The sequence below is a fragment of the Cervus elaphus genome, chromosome 33, assembly GCF_910594005.1.
Source record: "Cervus elaphus chromosome 33, mCerEla1.1, whole genome shotgun sequence".
Classification (NCBI taxonomy): Eukaryota; Metazoa; Chordata; class Mammalia; order Artiodactyla; family Cervidae; genus Cervus; species Cervus elaphus.
The window spans coordinates 33,070,499-33,086,325 of NC_057847.1; the positions used below are offsets into that span (position 1 = coordinate 33,070,499).

Sequence of the window (15,827 nt, forward strand, 5' to 3'; positions counted from 1 at the left end):
TGCCTTCAATCTTTCCCAGCATCAGGGTCTTTTCCAATGAGTCAGTTCTTCACATCAGGTGGCCAAAGTATTGGAGTTTCAGCTTCAACATCAGTCCTTCCAATGAACACCCAGGACTGATTTCCTTTAGGATGGGCGGGTTGGATCTCCTTGCAGTCCAAGGGACTCTCAAGAGTCTTCTCCAACACCACAGTTCAAAAGCATCAATTCTGCTGCACTCAGCTTTCTTTATAGTCCAACTCTCACATCCATACATGACCACTGGAAAAACCATAGCTTTGACTAGACAGACCTTTGTTGGTTGCTCTTGGTAATCTTTAAAATTAACTTGTTCTCATCATGCTTTATTATTTAATTGGAATGATTAAGTGAAATTTTTGATTAATGAAAATTTTCTTTTTTGTAGGTTTCTTTGGTTACATTAGTTGCAAATACTCTTGGCTACTCAGATCTTGGTCCCATTAAATCCCTTCGGACACTTAGAGCTTTAAGACCTCTGAGAGCTTTATCTAGATTTGAAGGAATGAGGGTAAGAAGATACTAAACTTTCTAATATATTCATATTTCTTAATAGAGTATGAAATATGAAAAATGGGTAACTAGGAATTATGGACTGTCTATACACATGTGCATATATATACATATGTATGATCTGTTTATATAAATAATTGTGTATACATGTGCATATACACACAATATTTCAATGCATATTGTTTAACAAAGAGTAAATGAAATATAATAATGCCTCCTTCATATTATATTGTTAGGCAGTGATTCAAATAAGTTACTTTTCCCTTCCTAAATGAAAACCTTTCCTATGCTAGGAAATGCAAATGAAAGGGACACTATTAGTCCTGACAGCATCTCTCATATACAAGTCATGAAGAACTTGCCTGTATCAGGTGCTTAATTAATGTTTTTTAAGGAATCATTCTGGGTAGGAAGCATAAGAAAAGACAGAGAAGTAGCATCAGGCATCACTTTAAATTTCACTCTTGAAATACATAGTTCACTGAAAATGGAAATATCTCCAAATTATATTTGAGAAAATGGAAGTTCTGAGTTAATTTAATTTGCGCTAGACTGTATAGTGCCTGAAAACTGATTTGTTTTTCAGAAACAAACCAGGTGAGATAAATAAGGACTACCAGAAACCTAGCTTTAGGGCTGTGTTAAACCAGCAACTTCTTCATAAAATACACAGAGGATAAGAGGACAGTGACTTTATTTTCTCTAATGAGTCCATATCCTCATTTGTTGCTACTCCCCTCAAATTTCTTCTTCTCCAGATATGTTCCTGCTTTCTCATGCCTCCATTCTCTTGGCTGGAATGCTTCTCCCTCCCCGTCTCAACTCTAACTCATCAACATAGCAAACTCCTACTTATCCTTTAGACCTAAATTTAAATGTGCCTTGTCTGTCCAGGTATAACTGGGCATCCTTCCTATATGTTTAAACACATAAAATCCTTATTATATTGCATCATACATATTTATCTGACTGCCTCTCTGTAGTCTCTGAACAATTTAACATGCAGATTAGTCTAGCTCTGTGCTTCTCTAAATGTAGTCAGCATCATTTGAAAACTTACTAGAAATGCAAATTCCTGATTCCACCCTAGATCTGCTGAATGATAAACTCTAGAGTGGGGCTCAGAAATCTGAAGCCTCTGGTGAGTGTTAGACGTCTTTTAGTCTAGCAGATCTTCATTGTTATTCCTGCTAACCTAATTAATACTATAACCTCAATTAGTTAGTCTATCCAGTGCATAGTGTTCCAATGTATATGAGACATCGTGATTATACAAAAAAAATTTTTTGTCAGTAAAAGTCAATTCCTGTTTGTCATGTAAGAACTGAAAAATTACATTTAATTTTATACACAAAAGTAATATTTAAATTGACATTAATTTTGCTTTTTGAACATGAGTATATAGAACATTGCCATCAGAACTTCTCACTGATCCTTGGACTCAAGCGGAGCACATATGACATTTTCATGATCAAGGAATATACTTTCACCAACAAAACTACTTCCCTCAGTGATGAAGCCACCCCATTATTTTACCCTGTTCTTTGTTCTTCATCTGTAATACAGATGAATTGGATGAAGGAGAATGTTTTAATATATTTGGAGTGAAAAATGTATCTATCTAGTTTATTAGCCAGGCAAAAAAGGGGATGTTTTTTCACATTGCAGGGTCATTTTTAAGAATGAATATGATTGGAGATATTTTATAGTTAGCTTCCTCTGAAAAGACTTGAGGTTCTTGAACTTATTGACTTCTCCAAATGGCCTCTCATCAGGACAACATATATCCATCTCCCTCAGAGACCCATCATAATGTGCTTTCTTTCAGCAAACATTTTCAACGCCAACTGTGTGTCAAATTTTGTACTATAAAACTACGATGGTGAATAGACCCCAGACCCCCAGGAGTGAGTCAGGACAATGTCCATGGAGAGATAGACAGGGGGATATTAGTTGTTCTGTGGCATCTGCTATAAGCAGTAAGCACCCAGTGCTGCGGGGGTAAAGATGAAAGTGGCTGCTTGGGGAGACCTGGGAGGGGCTTCATAAGGAGGTGGCCTTGGAGCCATGACTGAGAGAATGGGCCCTAGCTCACAGGCAGGTGGGCATTCCAGGCAGAGGTGCAACTTGGTAGAGAAGGTCAGAGTTGAATAGGCAAGGTGTGTTTGAGCAGCAACTAGAAGGATCAGCATGCCTAGGTGAGGCATAATGGGAGGGCAAAGGAAATGCGGGTGAAAATGTAGGTCTGAATAATAGCTGACCACTTTGAACTCTCTAATCCTGTTCTTCCTAACCCTTTGGGGGGTGATGTACACTATAAAACTCTTGTGAAAGTATAAATCATCTCTATAAACAAAGCGTGCCCATAATATTTTCATATAATCTCATGCCCCCATGGAACCTCTACAGGTCCATGAATCGCAGGGTAGTAACTGTAGTTCTGGATCAAGAGTCAACAACCAAAGCCCACAGGCTGAATGCCTGTTTTATAAAGGAAGTTTCTTTGGATCACATTGCATTCTTCAGTCACTAAGTTGTGTCTGACTCCTTATATAACCCCATGGACTGTAGCCCACCAGGCTTCTCTGTCCATGGGGTTTTTCCAGGCAACAATACTGGAATGGGTTGCCATTTCCTTCCCCAAGGGATCTTCTGAACCCAGGGATCGAAACTGTGCCTCCTGCATTGGCAGGCGGATTCTTTACCACTGAGCCACCTGGGAAGCCCCATTGGATCACAGCCACACCCATTGGTTTGTGTGTGATCTATTGCTACAATGGCAGAATGGAATAGTGGCAACAGAGATCATATAACCTGCAAAGCCTAAAAACATTCAAGACAATGTTTGCCAACTCCTGCTCTAGACAATCTCAAAAGTAGTCAGGGATCCTTAATGTCTTCCCTTTTGGAAATGTCTTGAGAGCCTGCTCAACATATTGCAGAAAAAGAGAGAACATATGCTTTTTACTTAACAAGTTGGTCTTTAATGCATTTGTCCCCAAATTTAGGGTAGAGTTTAAGAAGATAGTAAGTTTGGAAAGATGAGGTAATTAAGAAAATCTGGAGAGTGATAAATGTTACAGTAGTTGCCACGCAGTGGAAAGAGGCATTGGTGATAAGTAGTAGTAGAAATGGCTGAAAAGCAGAAATAAAGGGAGCATGAAAGATAAACTGTATTGCATTTTTGTGTTACCTGAGACTAGCTCTATCTATATTTAGCCAAGGCTTATATGGAAATTGCTTTTTACATTTAGAATAATAAATTTGAAAAGATTGCTCTCATTCTGCAGATGAGGAAACAGGGATCCTAAGGTCTTAAGTATATTTATGTTATCACATAACTAGTGTCCATGCATGCTAAGTCATTTCAGTTGTATCCAACTCTTTGCGATCTTATGGACTGTAGCCCACCAGGTTCCTCTGTCCATGGAATTCTCCAGGCAAGAATACAGGAGTGGGGTGCCATGCCCTCCTCCAGAAGATCTTCCTGACTCAGGGATCGAACCTGAGTTTCTTACATCTCCTGCATTGGCAGACGGGTTCTTTACCACTAGTACCCCCTGGGAAGCCCCATCACATAAATAGCAGCACCAATTAAATCTAAGGGGTTCAAACCATAAAAAGATTCCCAGTCTTAATTCCAGCTTATATATAGAAATGGTTTACATGGAAGAATTTTAACACTGGTAGTTCTAGGACTATGAACCTTTCAATGTACATTTTGCTTATTTAATTATTTATATTTATAAATTTCTTTCTTTTCTAGAGCATGCAGATTTTATGACTTCACCTTGCATACATCAGGTTTTTGGTTTATTCTTTTATTTATTTTATTTATTTAAACTGTCATTTAATCTTAGTAAATTGTTTCATTTTGTTGCTAATAGTTTCACTGTGTGATCCTCATGTATTTTTGTAAACTCATTGATCATGGGGCTCCTGTCTCATTTTGTCCTGCTTAGCACACTGCTGAGCATATAGTAGGCATTCAATAAGTCTTATGTCTTAAACATGTAAGGGTAGCTTTTCTAACTTTTAAAATTCTGCATAATGTTTCATTAATGTTGCCTATTTAACACTCTTACTGGTCCTAATCATTCTTTTCTTTCTTTTGAATGCTAGGTAGTTGTGAATGCACTCATTGGTGCAATTCCTTCTATCATGAATGTGCTACTTGTGTGTCTCATATTCTGGCTGATATTTAGCATCATGGGAGTAAATTTGTTTGCTGGCAAGTTTTATGAGTGTATTAACACCACAGATGGATCGCGGTTTCCTACAAGTGAAGTTGAAAATCGTTCTGCCTGTCTTGCGCTTATGAATGTTAGTCAAAATGTGCGGTGGAAAAACCTGAAAGTGAACTTTGATAATGTTGGACTTGGTTACCTGTCTCTGCTTCAAGTTGTAAGTGACTCATTTTATGAATGCTTGAAATTTTAGTGCACATCGGATGGAGGAGCCGTCATTATCATATAGCTATTAACTAAAAATTAAAGATAGGTACTGTGTGACTTAAGAAACAGAAGTGGTCTTTCTTAGAACATGTGCGTATAAACATGAGTTAAGAAGCATGGGCTCTATTGCACTGCTCTACAGGTGATTAATCCATAATCACCTTTTCAGAGTCCCCTGACCCCCCTGCCATTGTGCCTTCTGAATATTGCTCCAAAAATGAGTAGTCATTTTTTGGACTACTACCTTCACACTACAAGGAAATCAGAAGGCCTTGCCACTGGTACAGAAAATCCTTAAGATATGGAGAAAAATTACTTCTTTCTTTAGTCGTAAACTCTCCACCCCCTCTGGAAAAATAAAAGTTCAAGTACAAAACTCACAGGCAATTCTAACAACCTGGAAATTCACTAGGACTGAGATTTAGAATGTGACTTGGCAATGTGCCCCCACTCTTTTTCTTCTTGACACGGCATCTTTATGTTAAGTTGATATCTTGAAATATAATGGGCTCTCTTTATCCATGGCTTTGCATCTGCATGGTGCAAGGACTTCAGCATGGGCAGATTTTGGTGTCTTCAGGGAGTGCCCTGGAACCAGTCCCCCCTGCATGTACCAAGGGATGACAGTATAGTTCACTAACTTAATATTACTTAATAAATGTTGTAACATTAAACATACTTACTCATTTATGGCTATTTTAGAGTATGAGCTTCACTTTCAGATTCTATTAATGTTATATTTACAGGCAACATTTAAGGGATGGATGGATATTATGTATGCAGCAGTTGATTCTGTTAACGTAAGTATTGGTAAACATAACACCGAACTCTTCAGTTTTGAAAAGCTTCTTTGTTTAGTTAGGCTATTTTCAAACAGCAGCTCCAAGAAGCTCTTGGTCCGCGCACACACATTGAAGAACATCCATGTGGTGGTAGCCTCGGTTACCTGTGTGGCATTTGGAAGCAGAGCTTGACTTAAATTCTGTGACTCTGCTGTATCAGGCAAGCTTGCATCTGACTTGCAGCAAGCCACTTTATCTCTCCGAGCCTGTTTATTGATCTATAAGAAGAAGACAATTCACTACTACTTCATGGGGCTATTCTCTGGATCCAGCTAGAAAATGTAAATAGAGAACTTAGCTCAGCCTGGCAGTAATGTGTTCAGTTAATATTTATCAAAATAAAAATGAAGTAACATGTTTTATTTATCAGTCTTATTGCTTTTATATTTTAAAGTGCCTTGGAAGAGTTAATGTGAAATAAGTCTCACACTAAGGAATTTTGAAAACTACTGACTAGTTTATATTATCACAAAAGCCAGTGAAGATATTTCTGTAATCAAATTAAAAAAGGCAAAATTTATATAAATATGATATCATCTCCTTTACTGTTTTTTCTGGAAATAAATAACATGGATTGTAATTTACTTACTACATTGTCCTATAGTCCAAGAAGGTGGATAAGCCCTTTGTAGTTATTAGAAAATTATATTTAGTATTGAATAAATGTTTAAGAATGATTATGTTGAACTTTGACAACACTATGGCTTCTGTAAAACCACTTTTACCTAGGATTGCACTATTTGAATTTCCTTGTCAGAGCATGTGAGAAAGAAAATGATGAATTTATTGTCAACATACTGTTAACGTTTGTTAATCCCATAGGTAGACAAGCAGCCCATTTATGAATACAACCTCTACATGTATATTTATTTTGTCATCTTCATCATCTTCGGGTCATTCTTCACTTTGAACTTGTTCATTGGTGTCATCATAGATAATTTCAACCAACAGAAAAAGAAGATAAGTATTTCAAGTTTATGTCATTGCCCTGAAAGACATGAACATTATTTTTCCAAAATATGTAATGTGAAATTTAATGTCAATTACTTCATTAGAATTTCATTAATTTTCCAAGTAGTTTTTAGTATCCAGTGATGGATATGCTTAATCTCATTCATCTCTGAACAGAAAAGAATCATCCTGCAATGCCTGAGACCTGGATTCGATTCCTGGGTTGGGAAGATCCCCTGGAGATGGAAATGGCAACCAACTCCAGTATTCTTGCCTGGAGAATCCCATGGACAGAGGAGCCTGACAGGCTACAGTCCATGGGTCACAAGAGCTAGACACGACTTAGCTACTAAATGACCACAAAGTCCTAATTATTTTTAAGCAATACATCAACTATTCAGGTTTTTTTTCCCCAGTGTTCCCTGTGGAGACTTAAGGAAACTCAGTGCACTAATATTTATTCAAAATGCTTTTCATAAATAGTTCCTATATTCTGTTCTAAGCCATAGAGGGATTATTGTTATAGACTTTGTCTTGTAAATGAGGAAAGGCACAGAGATTTTGAGTAATTTACCAAAATTATGCACCTGGTAAGTGATAGGGTTTTAATAGTAGTTGATCTCATATACTTTATTATTTAGGCCCCTTTCTACCCCCCAAATACTGTAATATGATATACTGATAAATGCAATAAGAAATTAACAAGAAATATAAATAGAGCAAAGCTAGATACAGCTAAAAAATTTTTATGATGTATGTGACAATTGAGCAGGCATTGGAAGATGGATGAAAAGACACATAGCAACAGGGAGGCAAAAGGATAAGTAGTCCACAGTGGGTCAGAGATATGTCTGAGCACATGCACAGTGATAATAAGGAGGCAGCAATCCAGGCAAAATACCAGTACCATACCATACCCAGCCCAGTCGGGATGTAGTTTTGAGAAAAGAAATAGTAAGAGGCCTTGATTTGCTTAAGCACAGATCTGAAAAGCCATATTAGATATTTTTCAATAGGAACTGATGTCATTGAAGTATTTCGAGCAAGGAAGAACGTACAAGCAGGACATACACATTTATTAAAATTTGATGACATGTCTGATCCTGTGTAAAGTACTTTACACAGTAATCTTCATCACATTCTATAAGTGTAGAGGGCATAGTATCCCCATTTCACCTCTCAGAGGGGTTATGTGCCTTGCAGATGATCGGATAGCCCAGAAGTAGCTGCATCATAGATCCAACTCTGAGGTCTCTTTTCCCAGAATTTATGAAAATCCAGCTTTAATTTAAAAAATTAATCTATCAGTGATGCAGAGAATGACTGCAAGAGCCCAAAGACTAGGTTAGACTCTGCTTTACCTGCTACCTAGACCACACTTCATCCTCCAAATCAGTCATTTGCAGCACTAGAGAATGTGTGTGTGTGAGTGCGAAGTCGCTTCAGTCATGTCTGACTCTCTGCGCAGGCTCCGCTGTCCATGTGATTCTGCAGGCAAGAATACTGGAGTGGGTTGCCCTACCCTTCTCCAGGGGATCCTCCCAACCCAGGGGTGGAATCCCATGTCATGTCTCTTGCATTGGCAGGAGGGTTCTTTACCACTAGCGCCACCTGGGAAGCCCACTAGAGAATAGGGGATACATTCAATTAAGAGATTTTAGCGGGTAGGATCTACAGTATTGTTTGTGCTTTGCAGGAGAAAAAATTGTCTATGCAGTCTCAGTTTTCTCAAAGTAAATTGAGTTACTGTGGCTGTAGCACCACCCACAGGAAAAGAGAAAAGTCTGTTTTCTAAAAAAGTCTCTTTTCTAAAGAGAAAGATGAGGTAGAGAATAACGAGAGGAAGTAATTTCAGGTACTGGCTCAACAGATGTACCTGCAATAAAATGTCATTCATGATGTGATTGACTATTCATGGGTGAAGGAAAATGTAGTAAATTGTGTTGTTTCTGTTTACATTCTGAATACAGGTGTTTATTTTTTAAATTCCTTGTTCTATTCTAACATTTTATATCTGACTGTCAAAGTTAGTATTATCATACATTCATGCCTTTAGGCAGAGAATCTTAAATAATTAGTAATCTTGAAAAAATTTTGTAAATTATACCTTCACTTCCAATGTAGTTATTTTTCCTACTTTGGTCATTATATATAAGCTGTGATATATATATAACCTGTGATATATAAGCTGTGATTATATATAACCTGTGATATATAAGCACACATATACAGTTCTGCAGCGTTCCCTATAGAGGATGAATTATACGTGTATCTAGAAAGAGCAGTATGACCATGACGGGACAGCCACAGCGCTTACTGCTTTAGTCCCCTTGCTTTTAAATATTATTCTTACAACAAGAATTGCCACTGCAGGAAGATGGGATGAATAGACACCATTACCAGTAACATCAAGCAAAATTACTAATTTCAAAACACCGACAGCTCGTTATCCCCTACCATTCTTCCAGTGTTTCATTTGCATATGAAACATGCTTTTTTTCATTTATTTTTATTAGTTGGAGGCTAATTACTTTACAATATTGTAGTGGTTTTTATCTTCTGCCTCTTTCTAAATAAGTTTACAGTTTCTTTCCAACCAACTTGGAGAATGAAAGCAGACGGGAACAAGCTGTCTTCAGTTAATAACCTATTACATAGGAGGCTTCCTGTGGTATACAAAGTGTACATGAATTCATCTAGTCCATAGAACAAACAAATGAAAGTGGTACCTTTATATATGTGTATAAACTGAGGCCTACACAGAGTAAATAACTTGTTTCAAGTCAAGAAATAGGTCATTGGTAGTCAGGATCCAAAGTTCTGTTTGAGTGCAAAGCCCATCCAAAATGAAATGTGGCCTCTTAGTGCTTTTTAACTTCAACACTTTAGTCTTGGTTTGGTGTGAAAGTCAAAGTGTTAGTTGCTCAGTCATGTCCAACTCATTGCATGGACTATAGCCCACCAGGCTCTTGTGTCTATGGAATTCTCCAGGCAAGAATACTGGAGTGGGTTGCTATTCCCTTCTCCAGGGGATCTTCCTAACTCAGGGATCAAACCTGCATCTCCCACTGGGCAGGCAGATTCTTTACTACTGAGCCACCTGGGAAGCCCACCAAATACCCATACCTCTTTCTAATAGCCAACCCCACTTTACTAGATTTTCAACTATCCTTAAATCTTATAAATGCTGTTTTTATCGTTAACAAATCTATGTGATAATTGAGTTTTAATAGTTCATGAGAAAATGTACTTCTAAAAATTTGAACCTAAGTTATTAATGAGTTCAGGTTATAAAAGGAAATGTATGCAATGTATTTACACAAATGACTAGTACAGACCTTGGTATATGTAAGTAAATTCTAAGTAACATCAACCTTTTCAGTAACAATAACCTTATTTGGAAGGTTAAACACAACAACAGGAATTATAAATAATTATTGAATGTTTGGAATGCACCAATTGATTGATTGATCTTAATTGATCCTCATAACAAACCAATGAGGTAATTACTCTTGTGAAAGTGAAAGTGAAAGTCACTTAGTCGTGTCGGGCTCTTTGTGACCCCATGGACTGTAGTCCACCAGGCTCCTCTTTCCATGGAACTCTCTAGGCAAGAATACTGGAGTGGGTTGCCATTTCCTTCTCCAGGGGATCTTCCGACTCAGGGATCGAACCCAGGTCTCCTGCATTGCAGGGAGACTCTTTACCAACTGAGCCACCAGGGAAGCCAATTACTCTTGTTCAGTTCAGTTCAGTCGCTCAGTTGTGTCCGACTCTTTCCGACCCCATGAATCGCAGCATGCCAGGCCTCCCTGTCCATCACCAACTCCCGGAGTCTACTCAAACTCATGTCCATCAAGTCAGTGATGCCATCCAGCCATCTCATCCTCTGTCCCCTTCTCTTCCTGCCCCCAATCCCTCCCAGCATCAGGGTCTTTTCCAATGAGTCAACTCTTCGCATGAGGTGGCCAAAGTATTGTAGTTTCAGCTTCAGCATCAGTCCTTCCAATGAACACCCAGGACTGATCTCCTTTAGGATGGACTAGTTGGATCTCCTTGCAGTCCAAGGGACTCTCAAGAGTCTTCTCCAACGCCACAGTTCAAAAGCATCAATTCTTCGGGGCTCAGTCTTCTTCACCATCCAACTCTCACATCCATACATGACCACTGGAAAAACCATAGCCTTGACTAGACGGACCTTTGTTGGCAAAGTAATGTCTCTGCTTTTTAATAAGCTGTCTAGGTTGGTCATAACTTTCCTTCCAAAGAGTAAGCGTCTTTTAATTTCATGGCTGCAATCACCATCTGCAGTGATTTTGGAGCCCAAGAAAGTAAAGTCTGACACTGTTTCCACTGTTTGCCCATCTATTTCTCATGAAGTGATGGGACCAGATGCCCTGATCTTAGTTTTCTGAATGTTGAGCTTTAAGCCAACTTTTTCACTCTCCTCTTTCACTTTCATCAAAAGACTTTTTAGTTCATCTTCACTTGCTGCCATAAGGGTGGTGTCATCTGCATATCTGAGGCTACTGATATTTCTCCCGGCAATCTTGATTCCAGCTTGTGCTTCTTCCAGCCCAGCGTTTCTCATGGTGTACTCTGCATATAAGTTAAACAAGCAGGGTGACACTATCCAGCCTTGACGTACTCCTTTTCCTATTTGGAACCAGTCTGTTGTTCCGTGTCCAGTTCTAACTATTGCTTCCTGACCTGCATACAGGTTTCTCAAGAGACAGGTCAGGTGGTCTGGTATTCTCATCTCTCAGAATTTTCCACAGTTTATTGTGATCCACACAGTCAAAGGCTTTGGCATAGTCAATAAAGCAGAAATAGATGTTTTTCTGGAACTCTCTTGCTTTTTTTATGCTCCAGATGATGTTGGCAATTTGATCTCTGGTTCCTCTGCCTTTTCTAAAACCAGCTTGAACATCTGGAAGTTCATGGTTCATGTATTGCTGAAGCCTGGCTTGGAGAATTTTGAGCATTACTTTACTAGCATGTGAGATGAGTGCAATTGTGCGGTAGTTAGAGCATTTTGGGGGATTGCCTTTCTTTGGAATTGGAATGAAAACTGACTTTTTCCAGTCCTGTGGTCACTGCTGAGTTTTCCAAATTTGCTGGCATATTGAGTGCAGCACCTTCACAGCATCGTCTTTCAGGATTTGAAATAGCTCAACTGGAATTCCATTACCTCTTGTAGTGTGAGATTATTCAACCTTAAAGAGATTTAAAAACTTGCCCAAGGGCAACAGAGATGGGGATTGAACAAAGATAATCTTACAAAACTGGGCTCTTAACTACTATGCAATATATCTTTGACATAGCATGTAAAGACCAGCCTGATTTACAGAATGTCTGCCACCTAGCTTTTAAAGGGATGCATTTCACAAGATCTTTATAAGCTATGGTTAAATAAAATGACAACACAAGTTTCTCTACTGGAGTGTTTTGCAATCTTCTCTTAGCTTCATTCAGCTCTTCATTATACTGACAACCAGGGTATCATCAAGGGAAGACAAGATCTGTAATTACAAGTTATTAATAGGCTATGATATTCAACCCTCGGGCTTCCCAGGTGGCGCTAGTGGTAAAGAGCTTGCCTGTCAGTATAGGAGACATAAGATACACGGGTTTGATACCTGGGTTGGGAAGATCCCTTGGAGGAGGACATGGCAATCCACTCTAGTATTCTTGCCCCGAGAATCCCATGAAGAGAGGAGCCTGGCAGGCTACAGTCCACGGGGTCACAAAGAGTTGGACATGACTGAAGCAACTTAGCATGTACTCACTTTCAACCCTCATCACTAGACGATAAAGGGTTTGGGTTTCTTTTGACATTATCGTGAAAGTTCTCTCTTGTATATCAGTAGATCAGATGAATACCAAAGTTACACAAAGACTGCATATCAATTAGAGGAGACGTAAATTAAAACACATAAGACAGAAAGGGAAGACTGGTTTTCATTAGGTGTTTGATAGATAAGAAAATGCAATCCAGGGAAACCAAAAGGAAACCATATCCAGATCACCTTTAACTCCAGGACCCTATCAGTAAAGTAAAGATTTCAGAACTATAAATTTCCCCCAAAATTCCTAATTACATGGATTGTGCTAATTTATGCCATAACTAAAAATTTATATTGCAGGTCAATGAGGAATGTGCATGAATCTGTATAAATTGTAGATGATTTTAAGAAATCAACAGTTTAAAAGAATAGGCAAAACTTCTAGGTCTCCTGTGTGAGATTTAGACTTCTACAGTGAAGACAAGATCAAAACCTTTATCTAGATGTTAGTTTATTTACTGTTGAATCTTAAATGTTGTATATTCAATTAGAAAGTCCTTCAAGTCAGAAACACTGGATTATTGATAATTTTCTCAACATCTAAAACTCTATATGTATATTGTTTATACCCAATAAAGTGTTTATGTTGAAATTCCTTTATCTGGAATTAAAGAGGTAATGAAAGATTTTTTAGTAAATAAGTAAATAAATGTATTATGTGTATACCAAATATATTTGTGTGTGTACACTGTTTATCAATGTGTTATAATAACATATATAGTCTATTCATTTTTCTGCTAAAGGAATATGGTATAATAAAATGAATACAAGTGAATACAAAAATATTATTACTTTTTGCCCCTACTATTTATGAGTCAGTATGGCTAATAAGTAAACATTAGCCAACTTATTATTCACTACTTTTGTTTCTTATCACTTTTCCTGATATATTTGTTATTTAGCAATGAAATGCTTGATGAGACAAGTAGCAGATAAAATGAGATACCAGCATATCATTTAAAATAAAACAAGTTAGGCTACTAAAAAATAATTGAGCCAATTATTATTTCATGTAATCCATATAGTTTATATATTATGCACATTACATTACGTACAGAGATTCATGTCACTACGTGTAGGTAATCCTTTGATTTATAGCTACCTTGCACGTAATCAGATACATTTCATTTTATTTAATTGAAGTGTAATTAACATATAACAGTATATTAGTTCCAGATGGACAATATAATAGGGCTTCCCGGGTGGTACTAGTGGTAAAGAACCCGCCTGTTAATGCAGGAGACATAACAGATGCTGGTTAGATCCTGGGTTGGGAAGATCCCCTGAAAGAGGAAATGGCAACCCATTTTGCTATTCTTGAATGGAAAATCCTGTAGACAGAGGAGCCTGGCAGGCTGCAGCCCATGGGGTCGCACAGAGTCAGACACAACTAAAGTGACTTAGCAAACAGCATGTACAATATAATGATATCATATTTGCATACAGTGTGAAATGATTACCATAAAACTTTAGTTACATGTGTCACCATCTGTCACCAGAAGTATGGAATACTCTACAAGAGCCATGCTTTACAGGAGCCATACTAATCTCTATATGGTTCCAATTTTAATATATGTGCTACTGAAGTGAAAGCACATTTCATCTCTGTATGAATACATTTTTAACCTGAATAATCACCTGAAGGAATATCTGGAAAATGATTCTGGTTTTAACTAGATCTATTTTTTATTTCTTTACCTTGGAGGTCAAGATATCTTTATGACAGAAGAACAGAAGAAATATTATAATGCGATGAAAAAGCTGGGATCCAAGAAACCACAAAAGCCAATACCTCGGCCAGGGGTAAAAAATATTATATTTAGCATATAAATTTTAAAATTATTTTAATTCATCTTTACTATATACTTATTTATTAATAATGAATGCATAATTTTAATATTTTAAAGAAAAGTCCTTATAAAACTGAATATGTGTATTTTGAACACTATCATAGCTCTTAATATTCTTTGGTATATTTTCTTTTTCTATAAAAATGAAAAAATAATTTTATATGCTTTTACCTCTACATTAGCTATACATCTTACTATTAGTACAAATGGTCTATAGAAAATCAAAATAAAATGTACTTTTGACTGAAATTTTATTATCTTGATGACTTTATGATGTAGTGATAGCATGTAGTGATAGCTGTCTTCAGTCAGCTGAAACCAACCTTGTAGACTTTTGATATTATGACAGATAGAACACCAGGAAAGCAGTTGGACTGGTCATGAATCTAAACTTTATCCTGCCATAAGATCAAAGACCAGAATAGGCTCAGATGTAAATAGTGAGCCTTAGCAGTTAAATAGTTTGTATTCCTCTAACAGTTAAAGTAATTTTAAATGCATTAGATGTATCTCAATTTCTGTTTAGTATAACACTGTATACCAAAGTTGTGGTTGAAGACAGAGCATCCTAAAAATGGGAATATGCTTAGTATCAGCTGCCTACATGAGGATTACCCAGCACTGTTTAAATGGACACATGGCCAGGTTTCACCCAGACCTACAGAACCATAATCTGTGAATTTAAAGCTCTAGTATTTAATTTTCTCAGTACCCTACTTGATCTTGATAGAGTGCCTTAAAACTTGCCTATGCAACCAATTAAGTGATTTTGAAATTGAGTTTCATGAAAAGCACAGTACTGTTCAGTGAGATTGATAAGAAAAGTGGTATGTTAAGTATGGATATGTTTGGAAGTATATATTCTATACATGGAAGAGACAGGCAGTATAGAGCTCTATATTATAGTAGTAATACCAGTGTAAGACAATGCCAACACATTAGTCAAAATAATGTGACAAAGTAGAAATTCAGAGATGTCATTTTATTACCTTGAAACACTCTAGGTAATTGAACTAAGATTTTCTTTTCTTTTTTTTTTTTTCTCTGACAGTTTCTTAGTAAAAAAATTACCTTGTGATCCTGGCAATTCCTATATAACACTCTAGGGTGGCTATGCTTAAAAGCAAATGTCAGTTTACAAGGTTAATTGAAGAATTGGTACAGTGAAAGTCAACAACAGCAATAAGTTGTCATGTACTCTGACTTAGATTTAGCCCATTAATAATATTCCTTAAAGAAAGAACTTATAACCAAGGATAATTTATGCAAGTTTTGAAGACAGATACCTTTAAAAATTGTTTTGTTAATGTAATTTATGGATACTACTTGGAAAATTTACTGTACAATTTCCTA

At 37.1% G+C, this 15,827-nt stretch overlaps 1 protein-coding gene and 1 long non-coding RNA gene across 3 annotated transcripts in view; one reads left to right on the forward strand and one right to left on the reverse strand.

Moving 5' to 3' along the window:
* The window catches only part of SCN9A (sodium voltage-gated channel alpha subunit 9), a 164,581-nt gene that overhangs the window by 141,241 nt on the left and 7,513 nt on the right, over nt 1–15,827 (forward strand). Inside the window, exons 21-25 of the mRNA XM_043894409.1 lie at nt 407–529; nt 4,654–4,935; nt 5,732–5,785; nt 6,650–6,787; nt 14,323–14,427. Coding sequence (XP_043750344.1) covers nt 407–529; nt 4,654–4,935; nt 5,732–5,785; nt 6,650–6,787; nt 14,323–14,427 — 702 coding nt within the window. The remainder of the gene's footprint in view (nt 1–406; nt 530–4,653; nt 4,936–5,731; nt 5,786–6,649; nt 6,788–14,322; nt 14,428–15,827) is intronic.
* The window catches only part of LOC122688413, a 173,688-nt gene that overhangs the window by 109,833 nt on the left and 48,028 nt on the right, over nt 1–15,827 (reverse strand). The window lies entirely within an intron of this gene.